Genomic DNA, 25,182 nt, shown 5'->3' with positions numbered 1-25,182 from the left:
ATTGCTATGTGTGCATGCTACATTGTGGGAGAGTCGCCCCTGCAGCAGTGATTTTGCTGCTTCTTATCCTTTTGAGGCTGTGTGCCTTTGACTTTTGTGCTTTTACGGTGCTGAGATGTTGGCGACTTGGGTCAATTGTACTCTTGTGCATTGTTTGCTTGCAGATGTATGCTGATGTCAGGGGTTGCTTGTGCACGTGGATGTGTCAAAGTGTGACGTGCTCATTTCCGTCAGTGGTCTACACTCAGCCAACTCAGTGTTGCGGAATCACCCGCAATGGATCGCACACCGCTAGCCCCTCCTCCGGGTCACCCCTAAGGATTCTGGTACATTTAGTTCATGAGTGGTATACCTCAGTAGGTGCAAGTGAGTACTTGTTGCTGTGAAGATCTCTGGACCCGAGACATGCCCGGGTTTCGGGATATCATCCCTCCTCAGTAGAGAACGTATTTGGGGTGGAAAAGAAGGCCGCCAAGCAACCGTCACAGGCCTCGATGCCTAACTGGCAAGCAGGTGCGTCATCCAGAAGCGTGTCAGCTTAGAGGCTCAAGGCAGCCCATTTGTAGAATCAACCGCAATGGATCGCACACCGCTAGCCCCTCCTCCGGGTTGCCCCTAAGGATTCTGGTACATATAGTTCATGAGTGGTATACCTCAGTAGGTGCAAGTGAGTACTTGTTGTTGTGAAGATCTCTAGACCCGAGACATGGCCCGGGTTTCGGGATATCTTCCCTCATCAGGAATGTCACAGAGCAAATACGGGCCACTCTGGATGAGGGCAAAACCTCTGCACTGATTCTGCTGGACCTCAGCATAGCCTTTGACACGGTCTCCCATAGGATTCTGCTACATCGGCTGGCTGGAGGAGATCGGCGTCAAAGGCAAGGTCCTGGTGTGGTTTGCGTCCTTTCTGACCGATTTGCTCTCTTCAGGTCTCTGCCCCCCCTGTTCTGTCCAGCGTTGACCCTCTCAGTTGCGGTGTTCCCCAGGGCTCTGGCCTTAACCCACTTTCTTTAACGTATATGTCCCCCCCCTCTTGGCCAAAGCATGGAACATCGACATGGTATCTTATGCTGATGATATCCAACTGGTATTCACTGTCTCCAATAAACCCAAACAGAACCAAGCAAAAGTTCAAGAGGATCTTATGGCCATCTCTGATTGGATGGTGGCTAACTACTTGCAATTGAACTCCACTAAGTCAGAGGTGCTCCTGATGGGCTGCGATGCCCATCAATAGGACAACCAATGAAGGCCTATGGTCCTGGGCACCCCGCAACTGAAATCCATGGTTTAGAACTTGGGAGTTCTGATGGGCAGTGCCCTCTCATTTGAGAACCAAGCCAAAAAAGTGGCAGGCACCTGCTTCGGTCTCCTACGTAGCCTGAAACTAATTCCTGGATTTTTTCGACGCATCCATCCATCAAACGATTGTTCAATCTATTGTACAGTCCTGTCTTGACTACTGCAATGGGCTTGTACTAGCGTGAACAAGACCGTAATTAAAAGACTCCAACAGGCACAGAACGTGTCTGCACGCACGCTTTTTGCCCTACCGAAGCACTACCATGCCTCTAACCTTCTTCGCCATCTCCACTGGCTGGTGATAGAACAGAGAGTATATTTTAAGACTCTCTGTACTACGCATAAGATCATCTTGCATGGCCAAGGCCCTCAGATTCTGCACGGGCCGTGCTCAACATATGTACAGACTCGAGCCCTGTGTTTTGCTGATCTGCATCTAGCCTGTACCCCCTGATAGTGCAGGCTATGAGCAGGGGGGCGCTCTTTCAAGGGCATGGCACCCGCCCTACGGAACTCTGCCCCTCTTGCCGCTCTGGGCACACAAGACCACTGGGCCTACAGAAAACTGATCTAACCTCTAGTTAAAACCTACCAATGTGCACTCGTCACTCTTAGCACTGGGACGCCCGGTTGCAGGGGCAGCCATGCGCTTTTCAAGAATGATTAACATAACATAACAGTACAAGGGGAGGGCGAGAAGCAACTGGGATACCTACTTGGAGAAGTTAAAGACAAATTCCGATGACCGCCCCCTATAAATTGACCGGCATCATGCATAAAGAGATGTGTAGAACGGAGGTGACAAGCAAGTCATGCAACCACTTGTTTCACAGAGGTGGCATAGAGGCCAGGTGTCATGGGAGATGAATATTAACTAAGAAACCATACCAGGGTCATTTGACAGGAAAGACTCTTAGTGGCTAGTCGAGAAACAGGCAGGGCACTGGAAGACACATGGGGGAGAAAAGGAGGGCTGGATATGCACACACATGGTTTAGTTAGTTGATTATTTTCTTATTTCTCTTTCGCATTGTTCTTGTTGAAACGTGCTGTTTTTACTATTGCCTTTTCTCCTGATTTTCCTCGTATGCTGACATGTGTTCTTTCTGCTGTCACTTTTAAGCATACTAATTTCACCATGGTGAATGGTATCTATGTAGGGGAGCAGGGGGACCAACCATGCTCTGTTGGATATTATTATGATCAAGCATGATCAATATGTATCTGGCTTCCCTTCTCAGACCAGGACCATTGATACTGTATGTGATTTGCGGATTTATTTAAAGTGCAAGAATGCAATATACTTATTAAAAAAACAGTTTTTCACTACCAGAGTATGTAAAAGTTAAAAGTACATGACATCTTTTTAAATACGCTGCACCCTGCCCTAAGAGCTGCTTAGTGCCTACCATAGGGGTGACTTAATATGTGGTAAAAAGGAAGATTTAGACCTGGCAAAAGTTTTATTTTGCCAGGTTGAAATGGCAGTTTAAAACTATGCACTCAAACTGCAATGAGGAAATTGAGATGTGTTTAAAAAGGCTAAGTGGGTAGAACAGTCAGTGCTGCTGGCTTACTAGTAGTGGCGCTGGGTACAGATAGTACCATTCTACTGGGGTCTTACAAGTAAATTAAAAATGCCAATTTGACGTAATCCAATATTAAGATGTTTAAAGGAGAGATCACAAGTAATTTAACACTGGTTAGCAGTGGTAAAGTGTGCAGAGTCATAAAAGCCAACAAAAACGTTTTCCAGAAAAGTGGAGGGTGCAGAAAAAAGGTTTGGGGATGACCCTGCAGAAAGGGTGAAGTCCAACAGTCATGAACTCATGTCAAAAGGAAAAGTGATTTATGGGTACCTTTTGGTGTGCAGTAATAGAGAAATGTACTTTATTTCATATTTGTATTACCCAACCTGGTGCTTCAACACTAACGCATGCAAGCTGTAATCAACAACACAGTTATAAAGCATATACTTTTCTGTCTTATAAGGCAGATTTCTCTCTTTTCCAAAAATTCGAGTTGAGCAGCTAATGATCTGTAGACTAAGAGCTGGACTAAGTGAACATTCGCCAGCGTTGCCATAGTAATATCTTTCAGCCTGTGTTTGTGCTGACAGTGAGCTAGTGTGTAACTTAACAGCATGACAAATCTGCAAACGATTAGTTATTTTCGGTGAAATGTTTTATTAACCCTGGAAATCAAGTGAGGCTCAATGTCATCCACATTGCAGATCTCCTTTTCAGATCGTATACACCTCGAATGCGCACAGTCTATATGGATGTTACATTAGCATCAATATAATGTGCATACAGTGACTTATCATCTGCATGTAGGAAAATTACATTGTTGGAATGGGAGAATATGATGTCAATGAATGTCATGATGTGTAGGCCCAACAACAACAATATCAGTAAATGCAATGAGAATGTATGCTATAGCCTGTGCCCACATAACCACATGAATGTCCATCACTGCAATGTCAATGTATACCGTAACTTGTGTGTACGCACAACAGTGCCGACATCAGCAATTATGATACCAATGTATGTCATAATTCATGCTCACACAATAATATTATTGTTGCCAATATGAGCAATAACAATGTACATTCAAATCAAAGCAAACATATCTTTGACAGTGCCAGTAAGAACAATGTCAATATACAAGATGACAACTGTGGGCTCCATGCTAATAATGTCGATAAAAATGATACCAGTTGCTGCCATATTATTTTTAGGAGTCCCAACAAACTCACATCAATGGTCTAAGATTCACCCAAGGTGACCTCCCCATTAACCTAGAGTCAGAGATACGTGGTCTGGCTGATCCTGCGACCCGCGCTTATCGAGTAACAGATCTCAGGTGGAGTCCCCCATAAACTAAAGACAAACACGCACCCTGGGAAATCACTGATCAATTCCATAGATAGATAGTTGCACCACAAACAAGTTCGAGGTAATTGGCCCCAATGAAACACTTCTAGTCAAAGGCTGGCATTTCCCAGACATACCACAAAGCTAGATACCACATGTAGATAAGTACACTGAACCAACCAGTACACGACATGCACACCGCAAATAGTGATCACACGCTCCTCATGCTGGATATCTGGACACATACACACTGGCCCACAGTATTTCTCCCAGTAGTCGAGAGCCATCCGTGTCCTTCTCAGATGCACTTATTCTATTGATTTACGACTAAGATGCTCTTTAGGAATATAGAGAATTTTATTGTACCGCATGAACTGTATAACTTGCTGTCAAAACTTTGTACATCAAGAGATTTTGAGCACACGCACTCTGCCAGGCTCTCCCATCCACAGTGTTTAATTAAACCAACTTGTTCCTGTTTTGCTAAGCGCATCTTGTCTTTTCATTCATTTAGGTAAATTCATATCAAAGAAACAACATGCAGGTCATTAGATATTAAATTTGTCCAGGTCACATCTGGAGTTCACATTTTTACTACCAGGAGCTCAATTGCCAAGACAAACCGTAATATGTGGAGTGTGCACCCCTTCGCATTCCCCTCGTAAGAATTGGATTTGTGATGGTCAGTTTTGGCCCTAGCTTTTGGTCTGGTGCAAGGAATCCAGCAAACAGTCTGAGGGCCTATGCTGACTCCCTAAAAAAATCCTAATCGGGTAGTTCCAACTTAGCCTGTTCTAAATCTAGTGACAATCACAGCAGATCATGGCCATAACTGTGAGGCACTCTACAAAATATGGTAAAATCTACTGATATTTAGAGAGGTGCTGCAATTATTTTGCTCAGAATTCTGTACTCTGTATTAATTAATTTCGAATAGCTGGGAGATACCCTAAGACTTTGGCCTTTCAAAATAATTTAAGCAGGCTTAGAACCAGTTGGGCCTGGCAAGCCACATTGATTTCAATGGGCAGGCTGTTGATCCCTGCATTTTGCCCTCCGTGAGCATACAGATAGATTTGCAGATCTCCTGTTCATGAACCGAACCTTCCAGACCATCCACGTGGTCCAGAGGCACCGAGGGCAATATCACACCTGACAGAAATTTGTCCAAGGCATCAGCACTGGCGTCACTTCTTACTGAGCATTATTCTGCATAGTAGTGCCTAAAAGCTCCAAAGGTATCCTAGCAGTAAAATTATAAGGATTTACCTGCAAGCCATTATTAACTTCAGTTCCCTCCCAAACCTTTAGACTAAATATCAAAGACCTCTCTCAAAAAAGTGGAGTGAATCCACGCAGTAATATTAGAAGTGCTGGACAGAAGATTCAATGTTGCAGCATGCCACATGTCAGTGTGGGGGGGGGGGGGAAAGCTTTTTAAAAATAAAGACTATTACCTTGGAAGGAGGTTTCATTAACCACTCTGGTACGAAGGATCGTTCTGTGCCATCCTTTGCACCAGTCCTCTCACCCGTACAAATCAAACCAGGGTCAATTAGAGTCGCTCCGTAAGACGCCCATTAACCTTGGTTTGGTGCTGCCTGTCGCGTGCACTAGGCACAGCCACACAAGTGAGGTAGCATTTGCATTGGGACGAGCTGAAGAATGCAGGGTGGTAGGAATTTTGTGAAACCCTGCTGATATCCAGATGTTTACATCATATTAATTCAAGGAAAATGTGTAATTGTAGGCAAAGTTTGAGGTTTGCAGGGCACTCTGGGTAAGATATCTCTGTTGGATGCAAGTGAGACATAACACCCTGGACTCCCCTGGGCATCTAGTTTTCAGAAATGTCTGGGTTTGGTAGGTTTACTTGGGTAGATGTTGATCCCTGGCCAAAAAGTTGCCTGTACCCCAGTGCCAAATTAGATCATTTTTATGACCGGAAATGCTAATATTTCACCATTGTATTTAGGGGCCTTTCCTGTTGCGGGCACTAGGCTTACGCACCCAAGTGGTGTACCATTTTACCGAAGACTTGGGCAAATGTTGGGTGTAGGGTTTGTGACTTCCCACAGAATCCAGGAATTTCCATCAAAGAAATGTGAGGAAAATGCATTTTTTTAGTTAAAATTTGAGGTTTGCAAAGGATTCTGGGTAAAACATCCTGGTGAGAGCCATGCAAGGGTGCCTGTGTTGCATGCAGGATTGTTTTTGTGCAGGAAGGGCCACCTTCCTGCACAAAAACAATCCTGAGAGGCATATTCTATCTATGTGTGCCACAGAATGCAGCACATATAGAAAGAGCTAGTAAAGATGAGAAATAAAGATATTTCTCCTTGTTACGCCTCCCTTGGCAAGGCACATATTTTTGGTGCATTTCCAGGTTTTCCAGTTCTGGTAAATGTGGGAATAAATCAGAAACCATAGGCATTATGTGGTGACACCCATACAACTCCCATGAAATGCTTTTCCAGGGCAGAGTAACGCATGACAGCAATTTGCACATTTTCATTACTCCAGATTTATGAAGCCACTCAGGGCCATGCAAGTTGGCCTTTCGTGGCTTCATAAATCTGGCTTTTGGGTTGCATTGCACTTGCACCACATTGCGTGGTGCAAGCGCGAAACCACAGGCTCATAAATATGCCCCTTAGTTTATTTGGGAAAGTTGTGGTGCCCTTCCTTTTAATTCCCCCCTCCCATCTTTTTGTTTGATGATCAGGAGTGCACAAATAACATAACCTAAGATAACATAACATGGCATAGCAAAGCATACCACAACATAGCAATATCTCATAGCAAAGCAGAACACTATCGGCTAGATGTAGGTAAATGTAATTTACCGATTCATAAATACCGAATTTTACCGATTCGGTATTTATGAATCGGCAAATTAGATGTAGATTAAAAATCGGTAATTTTTACCGATTCGGTAAGATTTGGTATTTACCGATTCGGTAAATACCGAATCGGTATTTGCCATTGATTCCTATGGGCCTTGAAGCCCATAGGAATCAATAGCAAATACCGATTCGGTAATTACTGAATCGGTAAAATTACCGAATTGACAGGGGGAACAGGGTGTCACTTTGACACCCTGTTGCACCCCTGTTTCAGGCTTGTGCGCCATGTGACACACATACATGCCCTTATGGCATGTCTGTGTGCCACATGGCACAGGTGTACATGCACAGATGTGCATGTACACAGGGATTCGTTATTTACCATGTAATAGTATTACATGGTAAATACCGAATCCTGAAAGCCCCGTAGCACTGTTAACAGTGCTACCTACATTTGAAAATACATATTCGGTAATTTTACCGATCGGTAAATTTACCGAATCTGTAAAATTACCGAATATGTATGTTTTCTAAACCCCTACATAACAATGCCCAAATACCGGTCGGAAACGGCAGAAAATGTGTATTTTCATCCGTTTCCGACCGGTATTTGGGCACCTACATCTGGCCCTAAATGAAATAACACAGCACAGCACGACATAACATGACAGACCACAATACAACAGAACATAAGGTAAATACATGTGGTTAGTTGATATGAAAAAAATAACTAACTTATTTGTCAATATTTTATTTTCGATATTCTGTCCTCTATATCCTCTCCCATCGATTTGATATTCAGGGGGCACACCACCCATTATTGTTGTTGATGTATAGCAAATGCACTAATATGGCCAGCATTACTACTACCAAGTTTCACACCTATGATGGATACACCATTTGTAAATACTGAACTAAAAAGTACGCCCTTTCTTCTCTGTGAGTCTACTTGAAAAAATGATCTCTGCGGCGCAAGAGAGTCACTGTTTCAATTGCTTGCCATTTACTGTGCTCATGTAGCGTTGATCTGGGACAAAATCTGAACAAAAGTGGACTATATGCACCTTTTAATATGCTCTGTGATGTAATTTTTATAGAATCTATTTGCCCAGTCCACCAACATGTAACACTCTCTGTTGTCTCTAGGCCTCAATTGCAGGATCCAATTTGATTAAAATTCGTAATTGTTTAAAAATGTAGCTGCTTTTTCTGAAATAACTGTATTCTCGACTCTCATCTTTCAGTACTCAGGTATAATAAACTATGGTATCTTGTTTGCGTTTTTTCCTTCCAGCATTAGATACCCCCTGAATTACATGTAACCTACTGTAGCAAAAGCAGTTGTTGACAAAACATAATTTTGCAGTTTTGGCACCTCCAGCAACCTTTTCTTGTTTGATTGTGATTGCCCCCTATATCTGAATCCAATGTCCATGGTACACTAATTGTACACTAATATAGGTGAGATATTCAGAGTTCATTGTTTTATTGCTTATAGATTGGAGAGCACATTAAAGAAACGGAGTATCATCCATTCCAAAGGCACTTTATGGAGAAAATAGCGGAAGGGAAATGGCCAGGCAAAAGGGTTTGGATAATATTGAACTGGATGAGCTGGGAGAGAAACTGACCGGCTCAACTAGCAGCATCAGCAGCAACCACAAGGTAAGTAGTGCCAGCAGAATGACAAAACAATGGTCAAATAAATATATGCTTTGTGCATGTACGAGTTTAAAATTAGATAAAAAGTTAACTAGTTGCTCTAAAACTGTCTAGTGGTCTATATGTAAACAACACACACAAGTTTCATAGTCTCATTAAATCATTTTTATTTCAAACTTAGGGGTCTATTAGTATGGCGGGCGTAAAGCCACCGCCCAAACGGCAGTGACGATCCACCGCCATAACACACCATCTGCATGCCATTTACCCCCGCCATATTATGATGGCGGGGGTACCTCGGCAGACGGGAAGACCGTCCACCGCTTTTCCGCCCGTCGATGAGTCGACTGGGCAGAAAAGAGGTTGAGTATTACACTGCAGGCGGAGAGCAGCCTTTTGCCTCTACTGAAAGGCATGCAGTGTTCACAGTTGGGGGCCTGTTGCGGCCCGAGGATGTTGGAGGGGTTTGGGGGGCACACATTTGCATGCACAAGGTGGCAGGCACCGCGCGGTGCCTGCCACGTTGTGCAGGCAAATGCACAACATGCATTTTTCACATTGTGGCAGCTGCTGCTTACAGTACCACCCACTGCAAAGTGAAAAATGCAGGATGTGCCCGCCAATATGGTGGGCGCATCCTAATTGGAATCGCGGGATCGCTGCACATACAGCGGGCGGACCCATTTGCCGTTATGATAGTGAGCGGACTTTGTCTGCCCGCCATCGTAATAGACCCCTCAGAGCCAGAAAAGTGAAGAGCCTATATAGATGTTCCAAAGAATGCTTGTTGTTTTACTTTTGACTGGTGAGAAAGTGGATTATTAGAGTAAGTGGAAGGCAGTCCACCGCTAGGAAAAGTACCTATTCTTGATAGGTCCAGTAAAGTTTTAATATCACCATTCTTATTAGATCCAGTAAAAGTTTCAGTAACTTATATGAGCTCAATCCTTACGAGCACTAAAAGAGCAAAGTGTCAACTGCAGGCTACTGGTTGTGCTAGATCAGAACAAAGGTAAGGTACAGATTCAACCACAATGGAGCGTGGGTCTGTTACAAGGACCAGGCTGGTCCCGGTCAAAAAGTTACCTTCGGACTACGACATTTTTGCACAAGGAACAGTCCTCATTGGGACAAGGCTGCAGGCTGGCTCTGTAGACCGGCTCGTTGATGATGGGTTAACAAAAGAGAAAAGAGAAGGTCCCAGAGAAGTCATCGACTCAGAAGTTCTGAGTGGGAAAGCCTGGAGTTCTCGCCCAGGCAGCAACATCAATTGGATATTTCTTTGCATTGGGTCCTGTGAAAATGTCTACTTTTGGACGTTGGATTCATTCATAGAGTCAAGGCTGCAGGCTGCAGCCAGACAGCTTTCAGCTTTGTCGGGTGTCATTCAGTGACAGTCCGGCTCAATCAGATTGCAGAAGCAGAAAAGAACAGAGCATATTCGGGGCCACTAGCAATGCATCCTCAGGGAATTGGATGGCTGGTTAGTACAAGTCTCATGACTATCCTCCAGGCAAAAAGTCTTGAAAGAGTTTCTAAATCCCAAGTCTTAGTGTTACACAGGAGTACACTCTGCCTAGTCAAGGATTTTAGGACCGCAGGAACATGTTTTGCGGACTCACTCCAACAGAAGCCATTAGCAGGGTCCAGAGCAGGTCTACCTGTAACTGGTCCGGTGACCTTTTCGAGGAATTTGTGTGTCTTGCAGCTTTTGTGGCATTATGTGTTAGACCTGACCGCTTTATGGTGGTCTTCTCCCCAACTTTCTGCCTTCCTCTTCCACTTTTCTGCTGGTATTTGGACTCTGTGCCATTTACCGCTGCTAACCAGTGCTAAAGTGCTTGTGCTCTCTCCCCTAAACATGGTTATGTTATGTTATGTTACTGTGGATTTATAGAGCGCGTTATCACCCAGAGGTCTCTAAGTGCTGTCAGCGGACGTCAGACTAGTTGAGAACGAAGTGAGCTGTTCAAAGCGATCCCCATGCCTCTAAGAACAGTACAGTTTTCAGACTCTTCCTAAAGCGGAGGAGACTTGTTTCCTTACGAAGTTCAGTGGGGAGACGGTTCCATGCCTGAGGAGCAACGGTCGAGAAGGCTCGCCCACCCAAGGTCGAGCGATTGTACCGGGGGCATGCCAGATAGCAGGCATCAGCCAACCGGAGGACCCTACTCGGGCAGTAATTAGTCAAACGACCCTTGATGTAACTAGGGGCTAAGCCATGAACAGCCTGATACACAATACAGAGACTTTTGAATTTGATTCTCTGTAGGATCAGGAGCCAGTGTAAGTTCTGCAATAAGGGCGTGACCTGTGTATGTCTGTTTTTTTTTAAAGAGTAATCTCCCCGCGTCATTCATTACCACCTGAAGCCTGGCCAAAAGATTTTTGGGCAGACCAAGATATAGAGCATTCCCATAATGGACACATGATAAGACCAAAGCGGAAACTGCCAATATAAGGGTGCTGAAAGACAGAAGTGGAGACAGTTTCCAGAGCTGACGCATTAAGCCCACAGTGGTTCCAACCACTGCCGATACTTGCTGTGTCATGGATAGCAAGGCATCAATCTTAATACCAAGGCTTTTTATGGCCATGGCCGATTGGGGGAAGGGCCCTAGTTCTGCGGGCCAGAACAGGTCATTCCAAGGATTTGAGGTTGTAGTGACCGCTAAAACCTCTGTTTTTTCAGGGTTGATTTTTAGCGAGTTTGCCGACATTCAGTTGATAGTAAACTTGCGAATGTCTTGCATTCTCAGGTAAGCCCTAGGTGAATGGTCGTTCTGGATCAAGATTTGGGTGTTGTCGGCATAATTATAAACCCTGCAATCCAACTGATTCAGTGCAGCAATTGAAGGCTGCAGATAGGCATTGAAAAGCAGGGGGGATAAGGCTGAACCCTGGGGCACTCCACATACCAGCGTAGCTGGCTGGAACACCAGATTTCCTAATTGTACTCGCTGGGACCGATCCCTGAGAAATGAGGTCAACCACGCCAGAGCCGTGCCCTGGATCCCTAGATCACTAATCCGCGTTAGTAGTTAGCGATGATCAACAGTGTCAAACGCCGCGGATAGGTCTAGAAGTACCAGTAATATTGGTTCATACCCAAGTGACATATTTAATTTCCCCAGTAAAGTGCTCTACATGTGCCAAGGGCCTGTAAATTAAATGTAGTGTCCCAGTAGCACTGATTGTGCCACCCATGTAAGTATATATTTACCACAACAGGGGCAGCCCTAACCACCTGAACCAGGGGCTGTAATTATTTTTTCCAAACAAAGGTTCAGAATGTACAACAGTTATTAACATATCATGAAGGCAATAAAATGTATACAAAGAAAAAGAAATAAAAAAAGGGAGAAATAAGATGTTTGGCTCATGAGAAAATTAGTTCTGAAAGAACTATACGTGTATTTATAGAAAAGTACAAAATGTATTTTGATTTTAAAAGATTATATAAAGCTCAGATGTATTGTCGGTATAATAAAAAACATTACAAAACATATGTAAAACCAGACAGTGGCAAACACATAGAGGTTACATAGACACAAGTTCTAAAACCATACAAGAACTCCTGTACACAAAAACAATGTGTCCTCCTTAAGTTATGGCCACAATAGTGTCGACAGCGTTTCGACCATAGTCATTAGTTCATGGTCCTCCTCAGGACAGTAAGTTAACTGAGCTTATCAGCAACCAATTTTAGTGCTGTAAAATCATGGACAAGCAAAGCAAAAGTCTGCTTGTAACAATCAATTAAAATAACAAACCGCTAGAGAGTCGGTTTCAAAGTTCCACTGATTGCAATAAGGTACATCCGTAACTTGGTTCCCACATTTTTTTTAGCAACCAACAGTTAAATGGAGTCGCTGCCACAAATCCGTCAATATCGTGGCTCCCAAACCCAATCCGACTCAATAGCGGTTTGTTATTTTAATTATTTATTTTTCTTTGTATACATTTTATTCTCTTTATGATATGTTAATAACTGTTGTACATTCTGAACCCATGTAAGTAGACCTATAACCATGTCTCAGGCCTGCCATTGCAGAGGCTTGCATGCAGTTCACACTACCATTTCGACCTGGCAAATTAAACCTTTTGCCAGGCCCAAACATTTTCTTTTTAGATATTTGTCACCCCTAAGGTAGGCCCTGGGCAACTGAGAGGGCATGGTGCAATGTATCTAAAAGTCTGGACATGTACTTCTAAGTTTTACTTGTCCTTGTAGTGAACAATTCATTTTGAACTACTGCAAGGCCTGTATCTCCCATAGGATAATATTGGGATTACCCTATTACATTTTTAAAGTGTAATTTTCAGATGGAAAGAGTAAGACCTGTCATCCTTACAATGGTCTTCGCTAAACTTTTCGCCTGCTTACCTCCACTTTTTGCTGTACCTTTTTGTTGCCATTAAGACCAATTTATTACTGCTAACCAGTGCTAAAGTGTATTTGCTTCTCTCATAAACATGGGGACGTTGGTATATACCAGATTGGCATTTTTCATATTTAGTTTACTAGTAACTTCGTTCTAAAGTGATGCACAATTTGTCCAAGGCTGGTAATGTAAATGCTACTAGTGGATCTGCAGCACTGATATGGCCACCCACACAAGTAGCCATTCAACCGCATGTGCAATTTACTGCCACTTGGTCGTGGCACTTAAAACCACTTGCCAAGCATTAAAATCCCCTTTTATTACACATGTCACCCATAAGGTAGGCCCCAGGTAGCCCTAAGGTCAGGGCACATAAAGACATATATATCAAAAAACGATACCACTCACTTGCCAGAGAAAACTAGATGCACCAGCTCACCTACTCTGCACAGACACAGCTAGCACCAACAATATCCCCCAGAAAGGAAAAATAAAAAACAATTGCACACAAGACAAAACAATACACATCATGCACAAATCCAGGGACTATTTCACACACAATAAAAACAGGAGCTAAATATGCTGCTATTATTACAGCATTTACAAAAATCAAGTTTATACAGGGTAATTATACTCATTTACAGTAAATAGTACAACAAAAATTCTTACTAAATGCATGGAACTACACAAATTGCAGTTCTACCATGGCCGAAACCCAAACAGGAGTCACAGCACAGGATATCAAAAGCTTTGCACTAGAAATAAAACATTACAATCACAAATACGAACGATGACAAGAAATAAAACAGTTTACATTCTAAAACCTTATGTCTGCCCATCAACCCCCAAATGCCAGGCACACGCATCACCAGCCAGAAGCCAGTTTCACACACAGCCCCAGTTCAAACACACCATCAGCCAAATCCCAGTGCTAGTCCACACACACTGCAAGCCACACACACCACCAGTCAAATGCCAGTCCACACATACTGCCAGCTAAGTGCCAGTCCATGCACCTGGTCAGGCAAGTACCAGTCCACACACACTGACAACCAAGTCCTAGTCCACACACCACTGCCAGTCAAATGCCAGTACATGCAGACCGTAAGCCGAACTCCATTTCACCCACACACTGAACATTTCTCTGGTGTGTAGTGAGCTTAAACATATGGGCAATCTGCCCTGGGATAGGTAGAAAATTATACAAATATTGACCCCATAATGGGGGGCGGCCCTTGACAAAGGGGCTGCTCGCCGACATATACATTTAAACTCCATGGTGTCTAGTGGCTTTCTGACCCCCTGAGGGACAGATGGGCCTAAAAATATGGTCAATCTCCCCCCAGGGTGGACAAAAAACAGCTGAAACATTGCCCCAATAAAGGGGGGTGACCCTTGCCCAAGGGGTCACTCCCCAACATACAAGTCTAAAACTACCTGGTGTCTAGGGACTTTTTGCCCCTGTGGGCCAGATGTACCTGAAAACATGGCTGATCAAGCACTAAGGGGGAAAAACATCCAACACATTGTCCAATAAAGGGGAGTGACCCTTGTCTAAGGTGCCGCTCCCCAACATATAAATCTAAAACTCCCTGTTGTTTAGTGACTTTGTATCCCCTGTGGGGGTAGATGGGTCTACAAATAAGGCCGTCTGCTGTGCTGCCAGTGGAGGCAGAAAACAGCCAGAACAGTGCCCCAATAAAGGGGAGAGATCCTTGCCAAAGGGACCACTCCCCAACATATAAAAATAAACTTCCCTGTTGTCTAGTGGGTTCCCCTCCCCCCCCCCCCCCCCCCCCGGCAGATTGGCCTAAAAACAGTTGATCTGCCCTCTGGGAAGGTGGAATTACCCAATAAACACCAGCAGAGAGAATGACCCTTGCCAAAGAGCTTGCTTCCCGTAATCAGCTTTATAAAAAAAGTCTGTGGCTTTTAGTAGGTTTAAATCACTAGGGGGCAGATAGGCAGAAATAAATGGCTGAATCAACCCAAGGAGGTGCTGAAACACAGATATTTTTAGCCCCCAGGGAGGCAACCCTTGCCTAAAGGGTTGCTCTCCCAACAACAGCAAGAAAGATACCTTGTGGTCTAGGGTTATAGATTCCTGCTCCACGATTGCGGTACCACCTGCGATTGTGGAGCAGGAATCCACTCCAAGCAGGCACAGGGGAAAAGGAAAAAACACTTTCATTCCCCCTGCATCTGCAATCTAAAATTACCCTCTACCCCGGGAGAAGTACAACTTGACCTTGCCAGGTAGGTCGCTCCCCCCTGCTGCAGCTCCACCAGCGATTGAGTGCCCCTGCGCCCGGTTCTGCTGTGCCCAGCTTGCCTCTTTTTGCTGTGTGCTAATTCTTCTTGGGTGCCCATTTGCCTTCTGTTCCTCGCGCCCCCGTTGCCATCCCGCTCGCACTACCCGCCGCTGCTGCCCCTGCGTCCCGCCCCCACGCCCATTCATGCACCCCTGCCACCCGCCTCCCGCCTCCCAGCTGCTCCTCCCTCCCACCGCCCCATAAAACGGCAGCCGCTGCGCAGTGAGGAGAGCGAGCCTGGACCTTGCCAGGTAGGTCACTCCCCCCCCCCCCCCGCTGCAGCTCCACCAGCAATTGAGTGCCCCTGCGCCCGGTCCCGCTGTGCCCAGCTTGCCTCTGTTGCTGTGGGCTAATTCTTCTTGGGTGCCCATTTGCCTTCTGTTCCTCGCACCCCCATTCCCATCCCGCTCGCAATACCCACCGCTGCTGCCCCTGAGGCCCCGCCCCCATGCCCATTCATACACCTCTGCCACCCACCTCCCACCTGCTCCTCCCTCCCACCTCCCCATAAAGTGGCAGTCGCGCGCGCCACTGGCGCGCCAAAGGTGTGCCTAAGGCAAGCCCGTCTGCGCCTGTCCGCACCCGGACCGCGCCCAGCGCAGAACCCCTGGACCCCGTAGACTCCGCGACACCCGACTGCACTACGACGCCAACACCCTCCACGCACTCCACCCCGGACGGTAACACACCTGCTACCGGGCCACCCCAAAGTGCACCCAAGGGCCCTTCACCTGCCGGAACTGCAGCTTCCCCAGCATCCGTCTCGCGTAAACCACCAACCAACAAACCCAAACACCTGAGATGCATCCTCCTCAACACTCACTCCACTCGCAAACACTCTATCGAATTCTGGGACCTCCTCGAATCAACAGCCCCAGATGTCGCCTTCCTAACGGAAACCTGGCTGAACCCCGCCTCAGCACGCGACATCGCCATAGCCATCCCGTAAAGCTACAAGATCCCCCCGCAGAGACCGCACCAACAGAACTGGAGGTGGAATTGCCATCGTCCACTAGAAAACCCACAGCGTCTCGACCAGCACCAACGACACCCTCCGCTCCACCGAACACCTGCACTTCCAGATTCACACTGACCCTAACACCACCCTCAGAGGGACCCTCATCTATAGACCCCCTTGGACCCAGACCACAGTTCAGCGAATCCATTGCTGACCTCATCAGCATCCACGCCCTCGCCTCCACAGACTACATCCTCCTCGGGGACCTGAACTTCCACCTCAAAAACAACAACAACGTCCGCTCCACCACCCTGATTAAAAACCTCACCAACCTCTGACTCAGACAGCTCATGACAACACCCACCCACGCCACCGGTCACATGCTAGACCCCATCTTCTCCGCATGCCCCCACGTCTTCTTCAACCACACCACCGAACCCTACTGTACCGATGACCACTGCGTCCATTTCACCTTCAGGAAGCCCACCATGCACCACCACACCCAACAGATGCCTCGTCGCTGCCAGAGCCCACCAGCCGACCGAACCGTACCTGACATCGCCGCCCTAAACCTCCGACAGTGGATCGAAGACTGCGCCAACCCTCTCACCCCGCTCAAGACACCCACCAACAGCCAAACCAGTAAGTAAGCCACCTGGTTCACTGAAGACCTCCAGGCCTCCAAGCATGAATGTCGGAAACTGGAGAAGTACTGGCTCCACGACCGATCACCAGACAACTACACAGCCCTCAACAACGCCACCCGCAGACACCATCAACTCATCAGAACTGCCAAAAGGACCGCATTCAAGGAACGCCTGGACAACAACGCACACAACACCAAAGAGCTTTTCAGCATCATGAAGGAGCTCTCCCAACTCCAGCTCCAACACCGATATCCCCCCTTCGCATGACCTGTGTGACTCACTGGCCACCTACTTCCACCGCAAGATCGCAGACATCCACGACAGTTTCAATGCCACGACCACCACGACAACCACCAAGACCTCCACCCCGGCGTCCACCAGCCGCCTGATTGTATGGTCCAACGTCAACGACGAGGACACCATCTAAATCATGAACTCCGTACACTCTGGATCCCCGTCTGACCCATGCCCACACCACGTCTTCAACAAAGCCAGCACAATCATTGCCCCATATCTCCGGAAAGCCATTAACATCTCCTTCAAGACAGCAATCTTCCCGGAGAGCTGGAAACACGCCGAGATCAACGCCTTTCTCAAGGAGCCCAAGGTGGACCCCAATAACCTCAAAAACTTCCGTCCCATTTCCCTGCTCCCGTTCCAGCGAAGGTCACTGAGAAAATCATCAACAAACAACTGACCCGCTACCTCGAGGACAACAACATCCTAGACCCATCCCAGTCTGGCTTCCACAGCAACCATGGCTTGGTAGTTCGGCCTGGACTGTTCCCATGAGGCACAGGGTCAGAGCTGATTTGCATATAGCCAGTGTCTAACCCAGGGTGGTGTGGAGTGTAAAAAAAGATGGATTTAGGCCCAGATCCTTGTACTGGGGTCAATGTATGACATTGTTCTACATTCTGTCCATCAACTGTGTTTTTTGCAATTTTCACCCCGAGTGGGCAGGGTATGCTCAGACGTGAGTCCCAGGCTCTCCACACCACTGGAGTCAAGCTATCCAGGCTGATGAAGGCTCATAGCCAGAAACCGGTCCTTGGATGCTTGATTCCGGTCTGGGAAAGACATGGCTTGGTAGTACGGACTGGACTGTTCCCATGAGGCACAGGGTCAGAGCTGATTTGCATATAGCCAGTGTCTAACCCAGGGTGGTGTGGAGTGCAAAAAAATGATGGATTTAGGCCCAGATCCTTGTACTGGGGTGAATGTATGACATTGTTCTACATTCTGTCCATCAACTGTGTTTTTTGCAATTTCCACAGCAACCACAGCACCGAAACCACCCTCATCGCCGCCACCGATGACATCAGGACCCTGCTCGACAACGGAGAAACAGCAGCCCTCATCCTCCTGGACCTGTCATCTGCCTTCGACATAGTCTGCCACCGCACACTACGAACAAGCCTACATGACCCCGGAATCCAAAAGAAGGCCCTGGACTGGACCACATCCTTCCTCTCTGGAAGAACTCCGAGCGTCCGTCTCCCACCCTTCCGCTCCCCCGCACCTGAGATCATCTGCGGTGTACCCCAGGGCTCTTCCCTCAGCCCAACGCTGTTCAACATCTACATGACACCCTTTGCCGCCCTACACTACAACCTCATCATCATCTCCTATGCCGATGACACTCAGCTGATCATCTCCCTCACCAAAGACCCCCACACCGCCAAAACCAACCTCCACGAAGGAATGAAGGCCATCGCCGAATGGATGAGGTACAGCTGACTAAAGCTGAACTCGGACAAGACAGAGGTCCTCATCCTCGGCCCCACCTCTTCAGCCTGGGATGACTCCTGGTGGCCGACCTCACTGGGAACATCCCCGACACCCACTCACCATGCACGCAACTTGGGGGTCATCCTCGAATTCCACCCTCTCCATGTCTAAACAGGACAACACCGTCTCCTCATCCTGCTTCAACATCCTACGAATGCTCCGCAGGATCCTCAAGTGGATCCCCACTGAAATTAGAAGAACGTTCACCTAGGCCCTCGTCTCTAGCAGGCTGGACTAGGGAAACCCCCTCCACGCAGGAACTTCAACCAAGCTCCTGATAGGGCTGCAACGCATCCAGAACGCCTCAGGACGACTGATCCTCGACGTCCCCTGCCGCAACCACATCACACCCTACCTGAGAGACCTACACTGGCTCCCAGTCAACAAGAGGATAACTTTCAAGCTCCTCATCCACGCACAAAAAAGCCCTCCACAATGCCGACCCAGTGTACCTCAACAGACGACTGAGCTTCTACACCCCCACCTGCTAGCTCCGCTCAGCTGGTCTCCCCCTCTCCACCGTCCCCCGCATCCGAAGAACGACCACCGGCGGCAGATCCTTCTCCCACCTCGCCGCCAAGACCTGGAACACCCACCCACCCAACCAACTTACGGCAGACCCAGGACCTACTGGCCTTCAGAAGACTCCTCAAGTCCTGGCTCTTCGATCAGTAGCAGCACTTACCCAGCGCCTTGAGACCCCTCACGGGTATGTAGGGTATTCAACAAATGTCCTGATTGATTGATTGATTGATTGATTGATTGAAAACACAGGCTCTTCACATCCCCAGCTGCAACTAATGAGGCTGGCATGCTGAAATAATCGGTTTGCCGATGGGGGAGTTGGGGGTAGCAGTGTAAGGTCTTCCTCTGCCATCCCTGGTGGGGGGGTGAAAATGGGCCACCCACAGGGGATTGCCAGCGCTGTCCCGGTGGGATGTGTGAGGACAGAATAGTTCACCATGCCTGAGGACACAACCATTCCATCCGCAGCACACAATGGGTTAATGTTAGTATTGTTACTGCTGCTACATCCTCAGCAAGATAATACATCAGAAAAGGTAATCTAGGACTGAGAATCAGGAAGGGTTTCTGGTCTACATATAGGATCCAATTCCATTTAAGCTAAGGACACCAGTACCTTGAACTGGTCTGTGCAAACCACTCCTGTTGGAATAAGTACGCCTGAGTGGGCAACCCTCACTGGTAGTCCAGGGTTATGGATTGCTGCTCCATGATCGTGGTCCACCTGGAATCGTGGAGCAGGAATCCACTCCAAACTGGCACAGGGGGAAAGGAAAAATGCTTTCATTTCCCTCTGCATCTGCAATCTAAATATACCCCCCACCCAAGACCAGGACGTACCTTAAAACACAGCCTCTTCTAGGACATGCTGGGAGAAAATGTCTTCCAGCATGTCCCTGACTGCATCTAATGAGGTCAGCGTGCTGAAATCATCAGATTGCCGATGGGGGAGTAGGAGGTGGAAGGTCTAGCATTCCCATTCCTGGTGGGACAGTGAAAATGGGCCACCCACTGGGGGATTGCCAGTGCTTTTTCCATGGCTGTGTGTGAGGACAGAATGGTTCCATCCTCAGCACACATCCACTGTGGCTGAGGACAGAACCGTTGCGTCCTCAGCACACAAGGAGGTAATATTAGTATTGTCACTGCTGCTACATCCTCGACAAGAAACTTTATCAGAAAGGTCATCAAGGACTAAGAATCAGGAGGGTTGCTGTTCTACATCTTGAGTGCAGTTCCATTTGAGATCAGGACACCAATACCTTGAATTTTTCTGTGCAAACCTCTCCTGTTGGAATAAGTACACTTGAGTGGGCACCATCACTGACACATTGAGTATTGGTAAGTTGAATATAAGCTAGTGCCATTGTGAGCTGAAAACCACAAAATAATCTTGAGGACCTTGCTGGAGTGATATTAATTATGTTTATTAAGGGGCCATTTTGCATGGTCGGAGTGTGATCTTTCTGGTTTGTAATTGCACCACCCAGTTTGGGAACATGCAATTTCTGGTTGAGCAGGCAGCAATGTAATTTTGCATACTGGTTATCATTTAAAATAAGACATCTAAGGTGGCCCTTCAGGGAACCGTGGTCAAGAATGACTACATCAGTGGACCCAGAATTCTGTCTGACAATGAAATCCTTGTGGACTATGCTACCAGAAGCCCACACTCCTGCAGCACAGGCTTTTCTGATTCCCCCACAACGTTACAGCGAGATTAAAAGAATGGAAGCAAATTTTGCAGGCGTGTGGGTGGAACATATTGAGGATAATGCGACTGCTGTTAGTTTTTGTTTTCCCAGCTTTTGAGAAAAATCTAGTGTACACAATATTCATTTATTAAAGTAGGTTACCACCAAAGGAGTGAACAAGAGCAGGGTGTGTAGTAACTGTGAGGTGATTCAACAAACTTTCACACAACACAACAAGCCACCTTGCTGAGCTGTGCTGCATGAATGAGAGAGAGCAGGAATGCACCATATTTAACATTGTACAACACATTTCTGCTTTCTGCCTGCACTGGTGCACAATGTGCTGCCTAGCACTAAAGCAGGCACCTTTGCACCATGGTGCAATGATGCCTGCATTGTAGGCAAGATTATGTTTGCCCAAAAACAATCCTCAAAAGCATTTTCATCTTTCTAAGTCTGCTACACAATGCAGCCCAAGTAGATAGAAGAAACAACGAGGAGAAATAAAGATATTTCTCTTCGCTGCACCTCTGGGGAGAGGGCATACAATTTTGAGGCATTCACAGGTCTGCTAGTGTTGGGAAATCTGTGAATGTGTCAGAATCCACGGGTGGAGGCATTGGAACACCCACGCTCCACCCACGGCACACATCCCTGCAGCAGAGTAATGCAAGGCAGCAGGGTGCGCTAACTTACATTACTCTAGATTCACCAAGTCATGAAGGGCCACGCACAAGGTGGCCTTGAATGGCATGGTAAATCTTATTTTAGGTTTTGTGTCACCCTGCATCCCTTTGTGTGCCGTAAAGTGACCCAAAACCGTTAATATATTTTGCCCTGAGTGTCTCTGCAATTAAACTAAAAGGAAAATGGAGGATTATCAATATTGTATACCACCCTAATTTCTGATATGCAGTACGCATTATTTTTTAATATATTCTGCACATGCAAGATTAAACCTACATAAATGAGTCCTGGTGAAATTTAAAGCGAGCTCAAGCAGGTTCGGCCAGTGAGAGCACTGGTACATCCAAAGAATGAACAAAACAGCTCTTGCAGGGGATAGCATGGAAAAGATTTGGGGTGCTCCCTTTTTTGCTCTTTTCCCATATTGATATTACACATCCTGTGGATCAAAATCTCCTGATCATTCCTAAATGCGAAATGTACTCTAAAGGCTCTGAAGACCTACAATGGCCACAAGCTCAAATGTAACAAAAACAAACAAATTTAGTGAATGCTACACACCAACTTATAATAACTTGCACAGGTTTTAAATAGTGATAGTCGTCAAGGCATTTTCTACTTGACGTTGTAGGAGTTTCTTGATTAGCTTGGTGTACACTAGACAGTTTTGCTCCCTTTGAAGATTCCCAGCAGCATTTCCACAGTGCATCATTCCAAAACATGTATACACAGCCCCTCACTGTGTGCAGAGGTTTCAGCCCCCCACATATCCTGAATTTGGCAAAGCATACCACCTTTCAAGTGATCTTAGATCTTATTAATAGTTCTATCTCCTTGGGAGTGGTCCCCTTACTATGGAAAATGCCATGGTCAAAGCATTGCTAAAAAAAACTAATCTTGAACCTAGAACAATGGGGAATTATCGGCCAGGCTCCCTACTAAGTCAGCAAAATCCTAGAAAGGCATGTCAATTCGGTTCTATCTGAATTTGTAGAAACCAACTTTTTGCTCCACTCCTCACAAATGGGGTTCCGACCATGTCATGGTAAAGAAACAGCTCTCCTAGCTGTGGCTGAAGAGTCTAGGAGGATTTTGGATCAGGGAGGTGTTGCCGGTATTATCCTCCTGGACCTTAGTGTGGCATTTGACACTGTCAATCATGCCATTCTGATGCACAGACTCCGGAGTCAGGGAATGTCAGGAGATGCAGCCATGTGGCTAGAATCCTTCTTAGAAGACAGATCTTTTCAGGTCTTCGAAGGAGAAGTAGTGTCTAAACGTATGCTTCTCATTTGTAGGGTCTCTCAGGGATCTTCCCTGAGCCCCACCCTATTCGATTTATATATGAGGCCATTGGCCGACATAGTACAACCATTTGACATCAAAATTGTCACGTTTGCTGATGACACAAAACTTGTTCTGGCCTTAAATCGCCCTGGTAATTCTTTCGCAGGCGTAGGCCCTTGTTTAGAGAAAGTGGCCCAAAGGATGGAGCTTTCCTGTTTAAAATTGAACGGAGATTAGACTGAATTCATGCTTCTAGGTAACTCCCCCACCTCCAGCACAGGGCCACTATGGCCTAAATGTTTCGGCCCCACACCACCGGAGAAAATTCAGGTCAAAAGTCTGGGTATGTGGCTGGACCGCACTCTGACCTTTGGATACCAGACTGCCAAATTGTCAGCAACATGCTATGGCATCATGAGGATGCTTCGTAAGGTGCTCCCCCTGCTCCCATTCTCGGCAAGAAGGATAATGATCCAGGCTCTCATTCTTTCTTGAATGGACTATGGAAATACACTATACCTGGGAGCCCTGAAAGCCACAATAGACTCCAGATCACCCAGAACTGTGCGGCCTGTCTGCTTATGGACCCCTTCTGTAGGCATTTAGCTAAACCCACCCGAAAGACCCTAAATTTGCTGCCTATTTCAGACAGGATTAAATTCAAGGCGCTGTGCATCACCCATAAATCCTTTCAGTGAACAGGACCGGCAATTAATGAGCCCCTGATTATCCAATACCATCCTAACTGAAGCCTTCGCTCAGCAAATATGCTCCCCGCAACAGTTCCAAAAATGAAGAGGGCAAGAAGTGGTGGCCGTTCCTTTGCCTATAATGTGGCAAAATTTTGGAACACCCTCCCCTTGACATTTGACAGGAAACCAACCACCTGTCTTTCAGAAAACAACTTAAAACCTGGTTATTTTAATTTAACTTAACTACCTCTAGCCGAGCTGGCCTTTGGGTCCACATCCGCAGACAGGGCCGGGATGCCTTAGGGCTGCTATGTACTTTATACATTTTCATTTTCATTTAATTTATTCATTTCATTCATTCATTCACTTCTGGAAAGTTATCACACTAATGTTGTAGAGTTTTAAGCCCAACTAACTAGATAAATCGCATGCAAAAAGAAAAAATTCAAGGTACATGCAACAAGCATGAGTCAAACTTAAATAAAGTACACGTTATCTGAATACTTTTACTCCAGCTTAGATATTTCACTCATGTTATCAGTGGCTTATAAAAAGTTCATTCTCAAGTTCTGAGGTACTCCATTTTTAAACTAATATAGCCTCCTGCCTCATCGTGCTCACCTAAACTTTTTTCAATACATTTTCAAAGGTACTAATGTAAAAATATTGATGGGCAAATACTGTCATTGAATCAACCATGTACTTTGTGAGTTCACCTCCCCCAGTCCCTAGTTTCCTCAGATGTTTATGAAAGGGCTAGAGTCCTCTGTCACCTTGCCGGCAAACGTGCTCATCAATGACTCTTTAGCACGCAGTAACTATCATAATGATCTCAAGCATTCACATGTCCAGCTGATTCAGAAGAAACAAGGGCTTGGCCTGACAGATATATTAACTGACAATTAAAATCCAAAGCACTGCTACTCTGAAATCTCAAAGAAAGATTGGGTTTTCACTAAAATCTCTGCTTTCTTCAAAGATCGCAATTTTCTTTTGGGCCATCATGGAGAATTGTGCCAGAGCTGAATAACAAAATCTACATTGAATGGCATTTGGGATGATCTTCGATGTGGAAGCCCTCATTGATGTAGTAATTAAGATCTATGCATCAAACTTATTGGCAGATCTGGAGACCTGGGTCAGCAGCATAAATCTGATTCCAAAAATGCAGACCAGATTCCGAGTCAGCATGGGCACCTTACCCAATAAGTTGGCAGTCCCCCTTTTAGCCAATCAAGCAATAGTCAAGTAAAATATCCTATATGCATGCTTCGTGGATATCAAAGCAGCTTACAACAAAGTGCCAAGATCCAAGCTATGGGCCAAAATGAAAGCCTGGGGAGCCCCTCTGAATTTACTGGGAGCAATGTACTCTCAAACATGGGTTCAAATAAAATAATGGGGGCGGTCAGAGCCTAACTAAGAAATTCTTGATAACCAATGGACTAAAGCAGGGATGTGCCCTGGCACCCAGTCCATTCAACATCTACACTGCGGACTTAGAAAGCAATCTAA

General features: G+C 46.2%; 1 protein-coding gene across 1 annotated transcript in view; it reads left to right on the top strand.

Annotated features, from left to right (window-relative positions):
- Positions 1-8,584: 8,584 nt before the first annotated feature.
- SI (sucrase-isomaltase) overlaps positions 8,585-25,182 on the top strand; it is a 645,776-nt gene continuing 629,178 nt past the window's right edge. The window contains exon 1 of the mRNA XM_078665617.1: positions 8,585-8,692. Within this exon, the coding sequence (XP_078521743.1) occupies positions 8,600-8,692 (93 nt within the window). The 5' untranslated portion in view covers positions 8,585-8,599. The remainder of the gene's footprint in view (positions 8,693-25,182) is intronic.

Source organism: Lissotriton helveticus, chromosome 11 (assembly GCF_964261635.1).
Source record: "Lissotriton helveticus chromosome 11, aLisHel1.1, whole genome shotgun sequence".
Lineage (NCBI taxonomy): Eukaryota > Metazoa > Chordata > Amphibia > Caudata > Salamandridae > Lissotriton > Lissotriton helveticus.
Note: the sequence above shows the minus strand (reverse complement) of the source record. Positions and strands in the feature narration are given on the sequence as shown.